This window comes from Manduca sexta, chromosome 2 (assembly GCF_014839805.1).
Source record: "Manduca sexta isolate Smith_Timp_Sample1 chromosome 2, JHU_Msex_v1.0, whole genome shotgun sequence".
Lineage (NCBI taxonomy): Eukaryota > Metazoa > Arthropoda > Insecta > Lepidoptera > Sphingidae > Manduca > Manduca sexta.
In genome coordinates, this window is record NC_051116.1 from 5,161,225 (window position 1) to 5,180,453 (window position 19,229).

At 40.1% G+C, this 19,229-nt stretch overlaps 1 protein-coding gene across 1 annotated transcript; it reads left to right on the forward strand.

The window, feature by feature from the left end:
- Positions 1-490: 490 nt before the first annotated feature.
- On the forward strand, positions 491-18,475 carry LOC115456337. Its single transcript, XM_037436799.1, has 11 exons — positions 491-766; positions 6,564-6,711; positions 9,436-10,250; positions 10,906-11,166; positions 11,480-11,648; positions 13,557-13,729; positions 13,887-14,110; positions 14,937-15,101; positions 16,671-16,797; positions 17,397-17,486; positions 17,640-18,475. The coding sequence occupies exons 1-11, from the start codon at positions 692-694 to the stop codon at positions 18,195-18,197; spliced, it is 2,805 nt and encodes a 934-aa protein (XP_037292696.1). The 5' UTR covers positions 491-691; the 3' UTR covers positions 18,198-18,475.
- Positions 18,476-19,229: the final 754 nt, after the last annotated feature.

Genomic DNA, 19,229 nt, shown 5'->3' on the forward strand with positions numbered 1-19,229 from the left:
AAATACATATATTTTTTTAGCAACATAAAGTAATAAGAATGCTGACATGAATAACTACAATAGGTGTGGTATATGGAACGTAATTAATTGTTGCCAACGTAAAATTACCACCAATTTAGTAGGATTTTTTATTAACTTTATCATACCTAATTATACATATTATCAATGATTTATAATTTAATATTCACAACTATCTTGATACGATTAATATAATAAAAATGAATACACAAGATGTTTGTTTTTTTTTATATAGTTACATAAAGAAATGTAGGAAGTATTTTTGATGTTTTTTTCGAACGTTGTATTTTCCTGCGAATAACATTTTAATCTCAGAATTGTTCTGAGCTTTAAATAGATTGTATTAAAAAAAGAGTATTTTATGTTATAATAATATTTCTACCCATTTTAATTATTAATAAACTATTTCTGACCATAATATAAAATTTTGAAATAAGGTGGTAGATTCTTTAAACAATTGCTGACAACTAGAATTACTAATTTTAGATTTGACATCTGTAGTAATCAGCTGAACAATGCATTATTATTTATTTATCATTGAAAAAGGAAGTTCTAATTTACTTTTGTCATTAAGTGTAGTGTAATTACAAAACTAATCATACAAATTTACAAGTGATATAGTGTGAACATTTTGTACTCGAGTACAATATTTTTTTCGAAAAATTCCGAAATAATGATCGGAAGACCAAGATGTAGGGAATGGACGCCTTTATCCACCCAGCAGTTGCGTCTAAGGAGTCTTATACAGGTAAGGTTCCCGCCAAAAATTTCCTTAGCCTATTAACAGTTTATAAACAAAATGATACAGTCGTGATTGTATCGCATGACTATTACTGTAGATTGGCTGTCACACTTCGCTGACGATGTATGTTCGATTGTTTGCATTTTGATCTTGTTTGCGTCATTGTCAGTATTTTACGAGTACCGAAAAGCATCATTATTGGCTATTAGCACCCATTGTTTTTAGCAGATTCTAAAGTTTTCATTGTTATTATAATTACTGCCAGGTCCTAGTATGAGTCAAAAAGTTAAAATTACATTGTGACATCTACAGAAATATTCTGCATAGGTATATATATATTTTTGACCCTTTTTGTTTGTGAGCCGAGGTATAAGGGTCGACTTACAAACACAGAGGATGTTCAGGTTTTTTATTGTCTTATTTACAAAAAAAAAATATCAAGGATAACCAAGCTTCCCTGACCTAACGGCAGTGTCAGTCTGGCCAACTATCCTCATCTTCCTCAAAGAGAGGTTAATAGAATAGGCACACAATTTCAAGCCTGTTATATGACATTTGTAACTGTAACAGGCCTGTCATAGCTCGATCCAAGCTTCTACAACTGCACTCATGCATGTCCCAATACTTAGTAGTTAGTTCTGCTCTGGCCATCTTTGCACCCTTCAAGTCTGCTCCTTAGGAAGCTGGCTGGAATAACCAGGCAAAGGGTTAGTTAGCGTTGGCACCACCAGGGTTTGAACATTGAGTTCTTGGCTTAGTTATTAGAATAGTTCAACATCGACTTCTGTTGGACTAAGGTTTGATTGCTCCACCATACTGGTAAAATTCGCTGTCAAAATTCCTTTGTATAGATTATTTTTAACACATACAACTCACCCACTGTATCACTTGAAACCAAAGCTACTAAGATTACATAAAGTGGGAATTAGGAAGATTGTCATACAAAATTTTTGCACTCATGCGATGGTTACTCAGTCTACCGTGAAATAGCAAAACACCAATGTAAAATACTTCATATTTCTTCCATATTGTGATGTGGACATTTTGAATGGCCATAGCATATTTTCTGTAAATATGTTATTTTTGTATTAATATCAAATGACACTGCAATATCTTGTCACATTTAAATAATAAAATGACTTATTACCAAACGGTAATAACTTTTGGAGCACAAATTTAGTCCTGGTGTCCAGTCTATAACTAACTACAGTAGAAACCGGTTATAACGATTCCGGTTATAGCGACGCACCGTTTTTAACGACTAAATAGTAAGGTCATTTTAAATGAATGTATATAAAAAGCCTATCGTTTATAACGACTATTGCATATAGCGTCCAAATTCGATGATCCCCCGATGGCGTTATAACCGGTTTTCACTGTATACTGTTCACCGTCTGCTTGAAACTGTACTTATTCAATTGTTATTCTGATGCAATAAATAATAAATAAATGTTATCTCGAACTATCTATATTCCGCCTTTGTTTAAAAAGATCTGTGGGTTATTGTTATTTCATAGTAGGTTCCGATATCATTGACATAAAACATTTTTTCTCATTCTGGTATAGGTAGCCTATTATTCACTTATTTATTTTCAAAATGCCGCAGTTTCATAGTTGTATTACAGTATGTAGTGTAGTGTAGTGTGTACTGTAGTGCTGAGATGGGGGATTAGAGCCCCGGGTTGGCAAGTGTTATTGAGTTTTTCTGCTCAGTATCAGGTCAGAGTCTGGAATGTGCCCAATATGATGATAGGCTCGCTTCTTATAATATTATGTGTGGGTATTATTTAAAACATTAATCCTGCACACATTAAGTGTTGTTAGGCCAAAATCATAAGAAAAAACTGGTTATAAGATAAATCATATAGCGTTTTGCTTATCAAATATGTTAATTCATAATGTATTTCCGAAAAAAAAATAAATATAGACACTTTATCTTATAAATTTGCATTAATTTTAATAATAAGTTCCACCTTGACTTTGAGGGATAGCATGTTTATGTTTTATATGACATTAATTATGCTAATGCCAATGGTTGCCAATAAGCACTGAGCGATAGCAGCAGAAAGGCCTTATCTCAACAATACAAAAAACATTATGCTATTGTTTAATACCCATCGAACACTTAAAGAGTTATGGAAAAACAAAATTAGGATATCTATAATGTGTTAAATTTATTTTCATGCCATGTATGAGAGTAACACAATACCATGACTTGATGGTGTTTCACACTACCCATTTTTTGTAACTACATCACCAAAGTATTAATTACAAAGCATCATCCCGCTTCATCATCCATAGACTAGGAATCAGGCCCAGAATTTGTCAAGCCAAAACCTATATAAGCTCCTCAAGCAAAAAAGTAATATGTTTCTTGGCTTACATAATAATATAATAATAATAATAATAAAGCTTTATTTATTCCATACTTAGTTCAAGTGGCTTACATACTGCTCTATAAATATAGTCGTTATAATATTTCATATACATCATATTATTTTTTGTTATCATATCATTAGGGCTTGCACGGGCACCCCCCCGTTGTGATACCTACTATAGTGTGTAGATTGCAGTTGCACTTCCCTAAAAATTATCTTGACGCCGCTCATGTTTGTTACCGTAAAATGTAAATATTTGAAAAATATGTTCCAAATATAAAACTGGTACCAAAAATGTTAACATTTTAAGTTAGCTTAACATTTTAAAATTGTAAATTAATTCAATATAGTTTTTACTGGATAGATATTATATCTGATAATCTTTATTCGTTATTACCTACGAAAAATATGTTACAAATATAAAACTGGCACCAAACATGTTAACATTTTAAGTTAAAGTAACATTTTTAAATTGTAAATAAATTCAATGTAGTTTTTACAAGATATATATTATGTCTATTTTGCCGCTAAGCAGCAGTGTGTAGTCACTGTTGTGTTCTGGTTTGAAGAATATTGTAGCCAGTGTAACTAATGAAAAAAAAAAAAACAGTAAATAGTCTCTTCTAATAATTCTTCTAGTTAAAAATCTTCAGTTACTATTATTATTAACTAATACATATTTAATTGCACTATCTTATGGCCATCATCTGGCCATTTGTTTAAAATGAGACCTCCAACTGATACAGGGTTACAAACAAGGGAAGCTAATACTTTATCTATAGGAAGGAGCAACACAGTGCTTCTGCAGAAGAATATCTATCGAATAGGGCCAGCAATCTATAATAAACTTAGTCCAACTATTAAAGATGTGGAACAGATTAATTTGTTTAAAAGTAAACTTAAGAATTTCCTTATTAATAAATGCTTTTACTCATTTGATGATTTCTTCAAATCATAATAAATTTAATCTTGTCAATGTAATATAATAAATATAATGTGATTATATAATAATTCATGTTATGTAATACTTCTTTCCTTATATTTAATAATTATTTACGGCTAGAAAAAAAAATGCACACCCAGTTAGGGTAGAATATGGCGAGACTTCATTTTATAACACCTATAAATGTACATGTACTGTATTCAGCAAATAAATTATTTGAATTTGAATCTTTATTTTGAATAACATCCATGACGGATATGACTTCACCAAACACATAAATAAAATCCACTACTCAACATAGGTCTCTAAAGATTTCCGAACGGACCTGTCAAATACGATCATATAATTTATTCTATTAATTCCATATGTTACTACATATGGAATTAATAGAATAAATTATATATGATGATAAATAATAATGTAACGTTTTTTGGTTCTGAGATTTTTTGTGTGTTTTCTCGTCATTTAACTCCAATTCACACATAACATTTGCATGTCAATGAGATAAGACAAATTAATAGAATTTAAATTTTGAAATCTGTCTGATATTTCCTACTTTTTGTGTTTATTACAGTAATTATTATTAAAGTTCAAAGTTTCACGTTAATTAAGTGCACTGGGTATTAAGTATTAACAAAAACAAATAAGTTGTTCTATAATGGTCGTTTTCAATAAACGATTCCAATCTCAATCTTTAATCCGATCCCAAGAATAGACCAATCAAAATAAGTAATTTCTAATAATGTCAAAAAAAAACTTTGTATTTATTGGTCCATTTTTGCGATGGATTAGAAAAAACGTTTGAATTCAAATCACCGAAATTGGACACTTAAATAATTCGAAACACGTGAGTCCAAAAAGGTGTAAGTAAACATTTTTATCGTTGAATAAAATTATAGATAAAAAAATATCTGAAAATGAAATGATGAACCGTGAACTGAACACGTGAGACTGGTTTTTTATTAAGTCTAAAATAAATTATTTTCTATAGCTTAATGGAAAAAGGGAATTGAGAATAAAGTGATCCTCTTTATTTGTATGTATCGAGTTTCCATTACTCAGAAACTGTAGATTCTCATTTGTAATTAATATCTAGTACTATGGTCTATAGAATCGCCTTTTTGACCTAGTATTGCCTCCGCGACCTAGAGACAACGAATATACGCTGTGGATACGAATATTATGGGTTCGGTTGTCAAGGCAGTACAAATTTGGGTATGTTTTTCTAACACGATATGGCCAGGATGGCATGGGCTAATGGACTGTTTTTGTATGGGTCCCTGCAGTCCACACCGGGGAAAACCTGCGAATGAAATACTGGAATCCTCAGTTTAGCGACTGCAGTGACCCGGAGGAAAGTTGGGAGGGCAGTGTGGGGGAACGATAGAAACCCTTTTAGGATGGGTGCAGGGGGGAAGAAAGGAAAATGTACAAAAGGCCTTTATAGGCCTCAATTTGAATTGGCAACCATGAGGTATACATATTTAACTGTATGCTTAGGGCAGTGACAAATGTCCCCTGTGCATGGGCGCGCATTCAGTGACAGAGCGCCCAAGAATTACCTCAAGGGGGGGGGGGCGTATAAACTAAGTCAAATTCGCTCATCTATATAGAAAATTTTATATGGGCACCATATCGAGCACACAATTTTAAATTGTACCAAGATGGCATTCATTTCGCAGTGATGTAACGTTGGTAATAATAGCACTTGTAAATAGATAAAAGTTCGTTTGAATGACTCGGCTTATCTGTTGCATATAAATAATCATTGCATTTATATTAACAAGTAATGAGATAACCTGCAAAAAGTTAGACTTTAGTCAATGTATTTGTGTATACTTTTCAGAAGAGAATGACCAGGGTCTGAAATAAGGTTTGCTTGAGGATATTTAAATCCGCTCAAATAGGGCCCAGCGTATATAAGATGTAAAACCCGCCATAGTGTCCAACTTAAGTCTTCAAAAGTAGCTGAGCAAGTCCAAAACTTCAAAATTATTTTACAAGATGATATAAGTTCAGGGGCCCTATTCCATCTATAGGGGCGAATCCGTCTTTTTGCAATTGCGGACTTTCTAACCGAAAGATAGCTTTGATAGCCGTATAGGTAAATAGGGGATTTTTTACTCCCTGACTTATACAGCTATCGAAGCTGTCCTCCCCTCCATAGACGAAATAGGGCCCATTGACCTTAATTTTGAAATAAAGTAGTCCCTCTCAAGTTTATTTTAGTGATGAAATAACTAACTGATATGGAGGCGAAAGTTTAAAGGCGATTTGAAATTTTGCATTTGTTCAGCTACTCTTGTAGCTGAAAGTACGTTCCGGGATCAGCCTATGTACATGAGGTTTTAAACAAGCCGGCATAATAATATCGACTGGGGAGCGGTCATTTGGCATCAAGCAATACTTCATCGATGATCGAAATTTTACCATCAAGTGCACAGAAGTTACTTTACCGTGCTTCTAAAAATGTGTTTTTCAGATCGTCGGCTACAACATTCGACCGCCCGAATGGTGTACGTCCACTTGCAGCTTCTATCTGACGCTGCATCACACCACCATGTGCGCCCCTTTCTATACCAGTGAGAGGATATGCTCGCCGCATCCTAAGTGGAAGGAGATTGACTCAGGTGAGAATAAATAAAATCTTACGTTTATTCTCGATCATTCTAGACTGAAATATCGTAGGGCAAAGATTACTGACAGTCAACTTATTTTATTTTTATTGCATACTATATTTTGTCAGGGTTGTGGTCTGTGTAAGCCCTTTCCGGCAATAAAACTGACCGTTGTTTTTCCGGTACAAAATAATTGTAACAAATATCTTTATAAAACTATAAAAATAAGCCAAATTATACAAAACAATCCATTCTGTAATAGCATGGAAATAGGTTAAAAAAATATATTGGTACGAGTGTGTGTTCGTGTAACAGGAATATGACGCTATCGCGCTCGCACGCGCATACGTAATACCAGTGACGTCATAGTAGACGTTATCAACCATTTGACAGGCACTTTTACCTCTTTTATTAAATGGTACTAGTTGTCGCCCTTTTGCGAGTATTCGTTTGACTTTAAACTTGAATTTAAAATATGCCTTGGACCGGTTTTTCAATTATTAAATATTTTTTTTTCAATCGTAACCAAACTTACGTTTACATTTTAATATGTTTATAAATAAACAACGATATTGACATTCGTGTCAGTGCCCGTGAATTCATTTCTATGTAAAATGTACGTTAGGGCGAGATTGGCGTAGCATATTATTATGAATCTATTGTTACACAGTATATATTTATAAGCTGCCTATATATTAAACACGCGGTGTCTGACATTCAGTGGACGTCCTCATTTAAATTTGGTAGCGATAAAGACAAATGCGGGTTTTCAATTTTCATCTAATTAATGTAATTGAGAAAGTTTGTTTTCGAATAAATTAATTATAATTATAGCATTTACGCGCAACTCTACCCGCATAAATGTCTAGTGCCAAATTAAATGAGTCAGTGTGCATTTTTCTAGTAAAAGCCTATTTATTAATCCCATAATAGTTAGACTTGGCCTATCTGACAGACATCATCATCATCAACCTACAGCTGTCCACTGCTGAACATAGGCCTCCCTTAAAGCGCGCCACGCTGTTCGGTCCTCCGCTCTCCTCATCGAGCGTCCACCGGCGATCCTACGAATATCGTCGGACCAGCGGGTCGGAGGTCGTCCTACGCTACGCTTACCGAGACGCGGTCTCCACTCTAGGACTCGTCTGCTCCAGCGGCCATCGGTCCTACGACAGATATGGCCAGCCCACTGCCACTTCAGCTTGCTTATTTTCCGAGCTATATCCGTTACTTTGGTTCTCTCACGGATATCCTCATTTCTGATTTTATCCGCGAGAGAGACACCTAGCATAGCTCGCTTAAATTTATGGACTAGCCTTACCGTCAGTGTCCACGTCTCGGCACCATACGTCATCACCGGTAGGACGCAATGCTTGAAGACTTTCGTCTTCAAGCATTGTGGAATCGTCGACGTAAAGACTTGACGAAGCCTGCCGAATGCTGCCCAGGCCAACCGAATCCTCCTATCAGCCTCCCTCTCAAAGTTGTGCCGGCCTAGTTGGATAGTCTGGCCAAGGTAGACGTAATCCTGCACAACCTCGAGGGGGATGCCGTCGACAGATATCGGTCCCGGCATGACATGTTCATTGAACATGACCTTGGTTTTGTTCAAGTTCATGCCGAGAGCGACCCGCCGAGAGGACCCACCTAGGTCGTTCAGCATTCCGCTAAGCTCTTCCAGCGTCTCTGCAAATATTACTATATCGTCTGCGAAACGAAGATGAGAGATGCGCTCTCCATTGACGTTGACGCCTCGTGCAGTCCAGTGCAGAGTCTTGAAGACGTCCTCCATCGCGTTGGTGAACACTTTTGGAGATATTATATCTCCCTGTCTCACCCCGCGACAGACAAATTTCATTAAAATCCCTTCAGTCGTTTATGTGTTTAAGACACGTTCAAACACTTTCACGAACCACATTTATATTGATCATGTTAAATTAAACTGTATTAATTTAAACACACACACACGCATACACGCACATCATGCCTATATTCCCGAAGGAGCAGCCAGAAGTAGATTTAGGGCACCCACATTTCACCCATGATGTGATAGGCATAGGCGCTGGGAGCCCTACCCAGAAATAAATCACATAAAATATAAGTGACTTAATAAATCTGCAACAATGGGAACCATCGACTACAGAGGTTTTTAGATAAATCATTTTCAAAAACTCGCGCGATTTGAATTGGAAAAAAACCTTAATATCATGTAGTATAGAACGTAGGAGCAGATGCGCCTTCCTAAAACTTATCTTGGCGGCGCCCATGGCGATAGGGGTAAATCTGTCGCCATATCGAGCACAAATTTCAGACTCCGTGCTGATACTGAGTAGAAAAACCCTATCACATTATTCATTTATCAATAAGGATAAACCAACTGTCCAGAGGTGTGAACGCGTCATAAATTCCAGATATGCGTATGACTCACGCACTATGCGTTGAATTTGTGTCAGTTGTTATCGTTTGAACATTCACGTCATGTCAACTGTGGGAGTATTTCAGTAATATGTCAATAACAGATAAACATAGAATAGAAATTACCTCAATAACATTAGTGTATTTTATCTCAATAATACTGTGGGAAAGTTTGTGATGATGTTTGACTGTTTAGAAGTAAATGCGAAAACCTTAGTGTTTAAACATCCCCGTAACTATAGGGAAATATAATTTACTGACAGAAAAAAAAAATCAAACATACCAAAAACTTGAAAACATTAGTATTTATTTCTGTTACAGAAATAACTCAAAGCATGTCATCAACCAACGTAGTTATAAGGATATGGTGTCACATACTCCATCCTAATGAAGACAGCAATGTGCCTCAAAACACTGTGATACAAACGTGGGGAGTCTACTTCAGTGGTCTCCGGTATATAGGGGCTAACCTCGCTTCAAACTTCACTTCAGACTGCTTCAAAAGCAACACTCTCGTATTTCAAATGCACGGAGGCTACTTCTGTTCTTACAAAAGCTTGAAATTAGATATAATACCTGCTGAGAATGAGATGGAACATGGATCTCTATCGTCAGATTCATCAGGCCGCACGATATCCAAAAATATTGAAGCGAAATTCATTTCCACTCAAAGACTTAAGGAGGCGCGGTCGATCTCCCCAAGCAAATATATAAGAAAGGCTGATAAAGAATATTCGAAGAGCCACAGCCCAGTAGAAAGAGGGTTTCAGCAAAATTTTCCAACCTTACGTCCAGCAAGCAGTCTGAATATTAAGGAGAGACACACTGGCAGTGTGGACAGACTTAACGAAGCAAAAGAACACATTTACGAGCACTCGCCAGATCACATGGATGTAAAAGAATTTACCGACGTTAATTACGATAGTTTATCGAAAAACACGTCCCAAGAAGAGCTATCTAACAGTAAAATAGATTTAAGTGAGACGGCAGAAAGCTATGATTTAAGAAACGAAGACGGAATGCCTAAGTTTAGGTATCTGGCTTTGAACTTTTTAAAATCAGAAATACGACCGAGTTACACCGCCGCGAAGCTGCAGAAACTCCACTTACTACAGTATTCTATAAAGAAAAGACAGGTGAAAATAAAAAATATTTATTTGCAATTAAAAAACACGTGAATGTTTTGGATCAGTCTCAAAATATATTTAGTTACAAAGATAGTTAATTAAAGCACCTAGGAACCGAACTGTTTACGATGCAAATCATATTTAACTATTCAGATTTTATCTTAATTATATATTTTGATGGACTTTTTTATCTAGATAAATCAGTGACTATTAACATCTGCGAGGTTTGATTTAAATGTTTTTCATATTAATACTATTGAACATTTATCTAAAATTGGATTTTGAATACCTGTTATAGTTAATGAAGATACAACATTTCACATTGTAACAGACGCTCTACTGGTGGTAGGTCTCTCATATGTGAGAGTCCGCCTGTGTAGGTACCACCGCAATGTCTATTTCTACCAAAACGTAGCAGTGTGTAGTCACGTTGTTTTCCAGTTTGAAGGACATTGTAGCCAGTGTAATTACTGGACATAATGAGACTTAACATCTCATGTCATAGGATGGCGAGCGCAGTGGAATATCAAACAATACTTTGTTATTCAAGGTGTTGGATGGTGTTTCTACTGTTATGGGCGGTCGTATCGCTTACCATCGTGCGAACGGCAAGCTCGTCTAGTCATTCAAAGTAATAAAAAAAAACGCGCCATTTATATTATAGGAAGCAGTACAAGAAATAAAAGAAAGGATATACAAAAAGTCAGCACTGACTGATGGATGGCCGCAAGATGAAACAGAGAAATTGAAATTCAAGAGTAGATCACAAAGGAATCTTTTTTCACCCGAAGATGAAGGTTCGGATGGAGACAAATCTTCATCTCAAAGTGATCTGAGCGTCAAAAATGGTAAAGTTAAGGATGGTAAGCCCGTATCTAATGGACCAAGATTGACTTTGAAGTTAAACGATCTGCTATCTTTTAAGGTAAGTTTCGACTCATAATGTGTGTATTTGTACCAACTTTTAAAATGCCAATTTTAATTTTAATGCATTTTATTACACTGATGACATTATTTTCTAATGTATAGCGTCTTTTCAATGCTTCATGAATATTGTCATTTTCTGTAATTCTTTGTCGATACTATAAACTGAATTCAACTTTATGTCATTAAAGATCGATTATTAGGAGATTTTATCGATTATCATTTACTTTTTATCGATATTTTTATACGGAGCCCAATATATGTAAATTCTTAAGAAATTACCTTCAAAAACATTCTGTTCTTACAATTGACAGACGAAACCATCCCCCTTCCAACGTGCCGAACACGTGAGACTGACGAAACAGTTGGAGATATTGCGGTTCAAACGTATCATATTATCGGACGAGCGAGACAGCAAACTGGCGAACATACGACGTCTGAAAGAGAGGCACGCTAAGCTGAATGAAGAGAATCAAGATGTTGGTAAGTGTTTATATTGTTTCCATTATAATTTGGGTACGTTAGTTTTCCATATAGTTTTTGTTAAGTTTGAGACTGTGTCACCATATGTCAATCAGACGGTAGTTATGAGGCTCCTGCTCTCACACCCTCCACTACAACTTCTGTAAGCCAGGAACAGCAGTGCCACGCATTTTATGACATAGAGCGGTAAAACTCGGTGAGTCTCAGGGAGCACTAATTAGTCTTAATCCGCAACAAATCAAATGGAAAGATAGGGAGCTGTTAGAAATATTAAATTGTCCACTTTCCACCATAGTAAAGTGGGAGACAAACTGATGAACCAAAGAAGCAATTGCTGCCAGCAAGCCAGTTGTACAGCACCACAGATAAATAATAATGAAATGGTCTTATCACATGAGATGTTAGATTTGATTTCAATATTAGGAATGGCAAAAACGCCGGGAAGCACGAACATTCTGTGTTATCGACAAGGTTCATGTAGTATACAACCCGGGGTGTTATTTGCATACTGTGTGGCGCATGTGTGGTATAATGTGTGTGTAGCGTGAGTGTGGGTGACATGTGTGTGTGGCGCGAGTGTAGTATCATGTGTGCGCGGTGCGGGCGGTGGGTGTGCAGGGTCGGAGCTGATGCAGGGCCTGCGCGCGGTGTCGCGCGGGGGCGAGGCGGCGCGGGAGGTGCGCGCGGCAGGCGCGGCGCTGTGTGTGTGTGTGGCGCGAGTGTAGTATCATGTGTGCGCGGTGCGGGCGGTGGGTGTGCAGGGTCGGAGCTGATGCAGGGCCTGCGCGCGGTGTCGCGCGGGGGCGAGGCGGCGCGGGAGGTGCGCGCGGCGGGCGCGGCGCTGTGTGTGTGTGTGGCGCGAGTGTAGTATCATGTGTGCGCGGTGCGGGCGGTGGGTGTGCAGGGTCGGAGCTGATGCAGGGCCTGCGCGCGGTGTCGCGCGGGGGCGAGAGCAGCGCGGGAGGTGCGCGCGGCGGGCGCGGCGCTGTGTGTGTGTGTGGCGCGAGTGTAGTATCATGTGTGCGCGGTGCGGGCGGTGGGTGTGCAGGGTCGGAGCTGATGCAGGGCCTGCGCGCGGTGTCGCGCGGGGGCGAGGCGGCGCGGGAGGTGCGCGCGGCGGGCGCGGCGCTGTGTGTGTGTGTGGCGCGAGTGTAGTATCATGTGTGCGCGGTGCGGGCGGTGGGTGTGCAGGGTCGGAGCTGATGCAGGGCCTGCGCGCGGTGTCGCGCGGGGGCGAGGCAGCGCGGGAGGTGCGCGCGGCGGGCGCGGCGCTGTGTGTGTGTGTGGCGCGAGTGTAGTATCATGTGTGCGCGGTGCGGGCGGTGGGTGTGCAGGGTCGGAGCTGATGCAGGGCCTGCGCGCGGTGTCGCGCGGGGGCGAGAGCGGCGCGGGAGGTGCGCGCGGCGGGCGCGGCGCTGTGTGTGTGTGTGGCGCGAGTGTAGTATCATGTGTGCGCGGTGCGGGCGGTGGGTGTGCAGGGTCGGAGCTGATGCAGGGCCTGCGCGCGGTGTCGCGCGGGCGCGAGCCCGCGCGGGAGGTGCGCGCGGCGGGCGCGGCGCTGTGTGTGTGTGTGGCGCGAGTGTAGTATCATGTGTGCGCGGTGCGGGCGGTGGGTGTGCAGGGTCGGAGCTGATGCAGGGCCTGCGCGCGGTGTCGCGCGGGGGCGAGGCGGCGCGGGAGGTGCGCGCGGCGGGCGCGGCGCTGTGTGTGTGTGTGGCGCGAGTGTAGTATCATGTGTGCGCGGTGCGGGCGGTGGGTGTGCAGGGTCGGAGCTGATGCAGGGCCTGCGCGCGGTGTCGCGCGGGGGCGAGAGCAGCGCGGGAGGTGCGCGCAGCAGGCGCGGCGCTGTGTGTGTGTGTGGCGCGAGTGTAGTATCATGTGTGCGCGGTGCGGGCGGTGGGTGTGCAGGGTCGGAGCTGATGCAGGGCCTGCGCGCGGTGTCGCGCGGGGGCGAGGCGGCGCGGGAGGTGCGCGCGGCGGGCGCGGCGCTGCGCGCGCGGGCGGCGGCTGCGCACGCGGCGCTGGCGGTGCGGCGCGCTGAACTCCTGCACCAGCTGCACCATATATTCCAGATTGATCAGGTTAGTGTTATTGCTCATGATATCTGTTATCATCAGACTGCCCCAGTGGCGTAGTTGTGTTATAGTACTGAGGTCTGGTTCAATCCCGAAGTCAAGTAGTGATATTCGGTTTCTCTACTTAGCATTAGCCTGGAAAAAAAACATTTTATTTTTGTAGATAGACCAGCATACCTGGACGATTATCGGAGTACCTCTACCCATCTGCGGTGACGATAGTCCTCGAGGTAACAGTCCCGTCAGTGACTCAGTGGCGGCGGGGTTCGTAGCCCAAGCGACATGTCTCTCAGCCGCAATGCTCAACCAGCCCATGCGGTATAAGATTACGTTGCTCGGCTCGGCTAGCAAGATCTTGGATATAACCCCAGATCTGCCGGACCCTAAGTGAGTATTTATTTTTGTTACTATTGGCATTTTAGTAATTGACCTCTAAAAAAACACTTAACAATTTTAATGCTTTTTCCGGTTCGGAGGACCAAAACTTACTAGGACATTTTTGGTCCTCCGAACACGAAAATTTAAAAAAAAGTGGTGATCATTTTCATTAGTAAATAAATTGATTGCATGAAGAACGATCAAAGAATCCCCGCAAATGCTATTAAGAATCATTAAATCTATGATTAAACGTAAGCTAATGTAATTTTGGAATTCTCATCTCCAAAAAGGTAAAAAGTGTTTATTATGCAAATTTGATTTATGGATTAAAGTAACATTAATGTTCAGTATCAATTTAAAAGAAGAAAAATAGGTTTATTGTCACATCTGCTGCAATACATAATACAAGTACAGCGCTACACGCCTACGATGTAACAAAAAGGTGGCCATTTAAGAACAGACTTTTAATAATGAAGTAGGTTGACAACAAACAAAACAGCGATAGCCTGGTTTGTTGTGGAACGGACTGTCGGACGAATGTCCGCAGGTTCAAATCCCAAGGACACACATCTCTGACTTTTCTAAGATTATGTGTGTACTCTTTCTGAATTATCGCTTGTTTTAACGGTGAAGGAAAACATCGTGAGGAAACCTGCATACCTGAGAAATTCTCTATACGAATTTTGAAGGTGTGTGAAGTCTTCCAATCCGCACTAGGCCAGCGTGGTGGACTAAGGCCAATCTCTCAGTAGTAGAGGATGCCTGCGTCCAGCAGTGGGACAGTGTATAATACAGGGCTGATATTGAGTTAACAACTGCCTTTTTTATTTCCCAGTATACCGCTATTCGCTCGTGGCGGCGACACAACGCTATTCCGCTACGCATTGTTCCTGCTGAACAAGTGTATCGCCCAGCTGATGTGGGGCCGCGGGCTGCCCGTCAAGGACATAAGGCCAACGCTAGCCAATCTGCAACGATTACTTATCACGCCTAATAATTTGTGAGTATTTTTCGCCTTTATCTGCGTCCTTCTGTCAAAATTAGTGATGTGCCGGATCGTTAACAAACTATATCCGCTGATACGGATACGGATACGGAGGCGGATATTTTGGTGTCATGATCCGCGAATACGGATGCGGATACGGATTCTAACGTTCTTACTCAATCGATGTCAGTGCGGTGTCGGTTTGATAACTTGCTACGTTAAATGTTTGCGATATAAAAATGACAAATGTTTTATTTTAAAAATTAAATATTAATCTGAATCGAATTTAATAGTTTTCAACTGCTACCTAATCACCTACATACTGGGTAATTTTAAAATAAAATAATCCTGTATAGAATTTCATTTATGTATTGAAAATTAAAAAGGTAATAGATCCGTTAAAGATCCGCCGATAAAGTGCACACTTTATCGGCGGATAAAGTGTGTACAGTTTGTGCGGATAAGTTCACACTTTCTACACTTTCCATCAGGTGAGATGGAAGACAAACGCCTATTCCTTTGCAACTGTATAAAAAAAAAGTAACGGATACGGATACGTATATATCTTATCCTTCAGATATCCGCGGATACACATCGGATACGGATATCCGACACATCACTAATCAAAATATATAAAGTATTTTGGCAATGGCAATTGACCCCACTGCTGATGGTAAAAACGGGGTGGGGTGAAAATAGAGCGTCTGACCAAAAATTATCACTCGCCAATCGACACAATTATGCTGGCCTTTTTGAACCGATTATACACGGATTGATCCCGGAACGCGGCATACTTACGTGGGCCATTATGACGGGTTTTTAACACCTTGTATACATACCCCAAGGCAATTCTTCGCTCGGTCTCCACACCGAATGCACGCCCATGCACGGGGGGACATAAGTCGCGGCCCTAGGCACACAGTTAAGTGTGTATACCTCATGGTTGCCAATTCACATTGAGACCTATAAAAGCTAACGAACATTTCCTGGGTTTTTCCCCTCCTCCCATCCTAAGAGTTTTCCTTATCCTTTCCCCACATTTCCTTCCCAGCTATTCCCTCCCGACTTTCCTCCAGCGCCCTACAGCCGCTAAGCCGTAGAATTCCAGTATCCCATGCTCAGATTTCCCCTATTGTTGACTGCGAGGTCCGATAACCAAAAAAAAAAAACACCTTGTATATGGTGAAAGCCATCCGTTCAAATACTAAATAATTCGCACTCTTAATAAAATAACGCCCCTTTACAAAATTGCCAATTTGTGGAAATCGTCAAATAACCGATTCCTGTTTGCGACCTTTTAGTTTTTTCCCTTTTTTTCATGCTATAGGTTTCATTTACTACCTATCTTTAATAAGTTCCATTTTATAGCAACTTCAAAAAGAAGGTAGCAAACAAAAAATAGTTTTCCGACGACTGCCACAAATTAACAATTTTGAAATAGGTCATTATTTTATTAAGAGCGCGAATTATATCTTAACTATCTCCAAACCAGAGGCGCGTGGAATTTTATTTGTTAATTTTTACACTTGGCTTGCCGCAATGCATCCCAAATAACTCTTTGCTAACTATATTTTTATATTACAGAACGGAGACTTCAAAACTGTTCGGCACTTATCCGTGGAGTGTGGATAGTCAGTGTCCGCGGACGCAGTCTCTGCGGAGCCTCGTGCCCTCCGAGCGAGGGAAATACAGGCAGTTCAACAGGTTTAAGGTAATTTATATACACTATGGGAATATTTATCGAATACTAGCTGACCCGACAGACGTTGTCCCGTCTTAACTATGAATTTGCAGCGCGTTCTGTCAATCGCTGACAGTTATTTCAAACAATTGACAATTATATGAAATTAATATTTTCGTTAATTTTTCTAATTTTCCGCGCAATTTTTTGTTTTTTTTTTTCTATTATAAGAACCTTCTCCTGACAATAACAAATATAACAAAAAAAAAAATAGTGAAGACGAGACGAGCTTGCCGTTCGCCTGATGGTAAGCGACACGACCGCCCATAAACAGTAGAAACATCAAAACCTTGAATTACAAAGTATTGTTTGGTATTCCACTGCGCTCGCCATCCTGAGACATGAGATGTTAAGTCTTGTTGTGTCCAGTAGTTATCCTGGCTACAATGTCCTTCAAACCGGAACACAACAGTGACTATACACTGCTGCTTGGCGGCAGAAATAGACATTGCGGTGGTACCTACCCAGGCGGACTGTCACATATTAAAGTCCTGCCACCAGTGAAGTTATCGATTCTTGGGCAGTCAATAAGAATGTGCTCCTGATGCAATATTATAATATGTTGACAGGATTCTGTGGACGGACAGTCTCCTCAGTCTGCCATGAACCTGAAGAAGCACAGGCACTCCAGGAGTGTCGGTAGCTACCATGATGACCAGGTAAAACCTTGAAACTAAAATTATGTGAAATTGAAATACCTAAAATAAAAATAAGTCGTAAATTAAAAAAAAAAAATGTCTGTGAGAAGTCAGTTGCGCAATTATCAACTAATAAAAAATAATAATCGATAACATCGATAAATTCCCCCACAGGAACTGCCGACACTGGACGCGTCAACAACATCGATAATGGGCAGCGAATCGAACATCTACAACATGAAACTAACGCAAGAAGACACAGAAACATTAAAAACACACAATTCGGACTCCGCCATATTGACTCTTAGTGATGCGAAAACTACCGAACATGTCGATACAGAAGTAAGCTTCATTATCGGCGAAGATGAGAAGTTAGTCCGAATATCGAGTAATAACGAAGACGAAATGACCTGTTCGACATGTTTGGACGAAAACGTGAAACGGATATGTTCGCAAATCACGGATTACTGTTCGACAAACATCGATATACATAAAGGGTTCGATATCGTGAAACACATGGAGAATGATATCGATATATCGAAGTTTATGGAGAGACGTCCGAGTGATATAGAGGGTGCGGATGTGTGCTCGACTTGTGAGATGAATAGAGATGGCGTGTGTGATATAGGGTGTGCCAAAAACGTGACGGAAGTTATAGTGATACCAAGTGCGGAAGCCATCTTGGATACCGGTCAGGAGGTGTGCGATAATGTCGACGAAGAAAGCTCTTAGCTATTCATTTGCCCGGTTATCCGGTTACAATATTGCAAAAGTTGTTTATGATATTCGGTTAATGTTGAGTGGTTTATTTTTAAATGGTTCTGTCGAAGAGGATTCTTTAACAATAAGAATCGGTACTGTAACAGCAATAGATAAATAAATAATCCCAATAGCTATCCCCAGATCGATCCCGAAAATGAACCAATCAAAATGAGCAATACGATCTAACGCTGTTCTGATTGGTCCATTCCCTTGATCAACCTAGACATAGGAATCATATATTTGCAAAATAATTACACGTACAAATATTGTAAAAATAAAATAGATGCTGGCTAAAATTCTCACGCAGTAAACAAAACTAACGTATATATTATTTGATACGTGACTAAAATAATCAGGCCATGTTGAGTTCGCCTGCGGTCTACCACTGCCGCCAAGCCTTTAGGTGGGGAGAGGAGGGAAAGGTTTTATACGAGACTCCCACCCTCACACACACCACTACAACTCCTGTAAGTCAGGATCAGCAGTGGCACGCGTTTTATGACACCAAGCAGTGAAGCTTGGCGAGTCTCAGGGAAAACTCATATGTCATTATCCCGCAGCAAAATTAATCAAATAGAAATATAGGGAGGAGTTGGAAATATTAATTGTCCACTTCCCTTCATAGCAATGCGGGTGACTAAATCATGATCTAAGGAGGCGTTTTACTAGGTAGGGATATGTTGGTATTGCCTGCTTAGCAGATGTTAAAAGTCGATCGCCGGGCTGAATCTCTACACTTTGTACACCCCAAGATCGAGAATGTCAATTAAAACTGCATTGACCATCTTCGCCTTAGAAATGGCTGCCGGCGTCCTCTGACGGTAGATGTTATTACCTACAATTTTATTCCGACATTATTAGACATGTCCCTGGAGATTAGATCTATGAAGAATGGTAAAAGTTAAAGCATACTCTTCGATATAGAATGTACAAATTCTCAAGGCAATAAAAATACCGATAGCTGTGATCCAAACTTTTTACAAGTTTATTGTAGACATTGAA

What these genes read in the sequence shown, in the direction of transcription:
- LOC115456337 (XM_037436799.1), top strand. Translation starts at nt 692, where the DNA reads ATGATCGGAAGACCAAGATGTAGGGAATGGACGCCTTTATCCACCCAG. An exon ending in ATTCTATAAAGAAAAGACAG is followed by an intron (nt 10,251 to 10,905) that starts GTGAAAATAAAA and finishes TTTATATTATAG; the next exon opens with GAAGCAGTACAAGAAATAAA. An exon ending in CTTATCACGCCTAATAATTT is followed by an intron (nt 15,102 to 16,670) that starts GTGAGTATTTTT and finishes TTTATATTACAG; the next exon opens with AACGGAGACTTCAAAACTGT.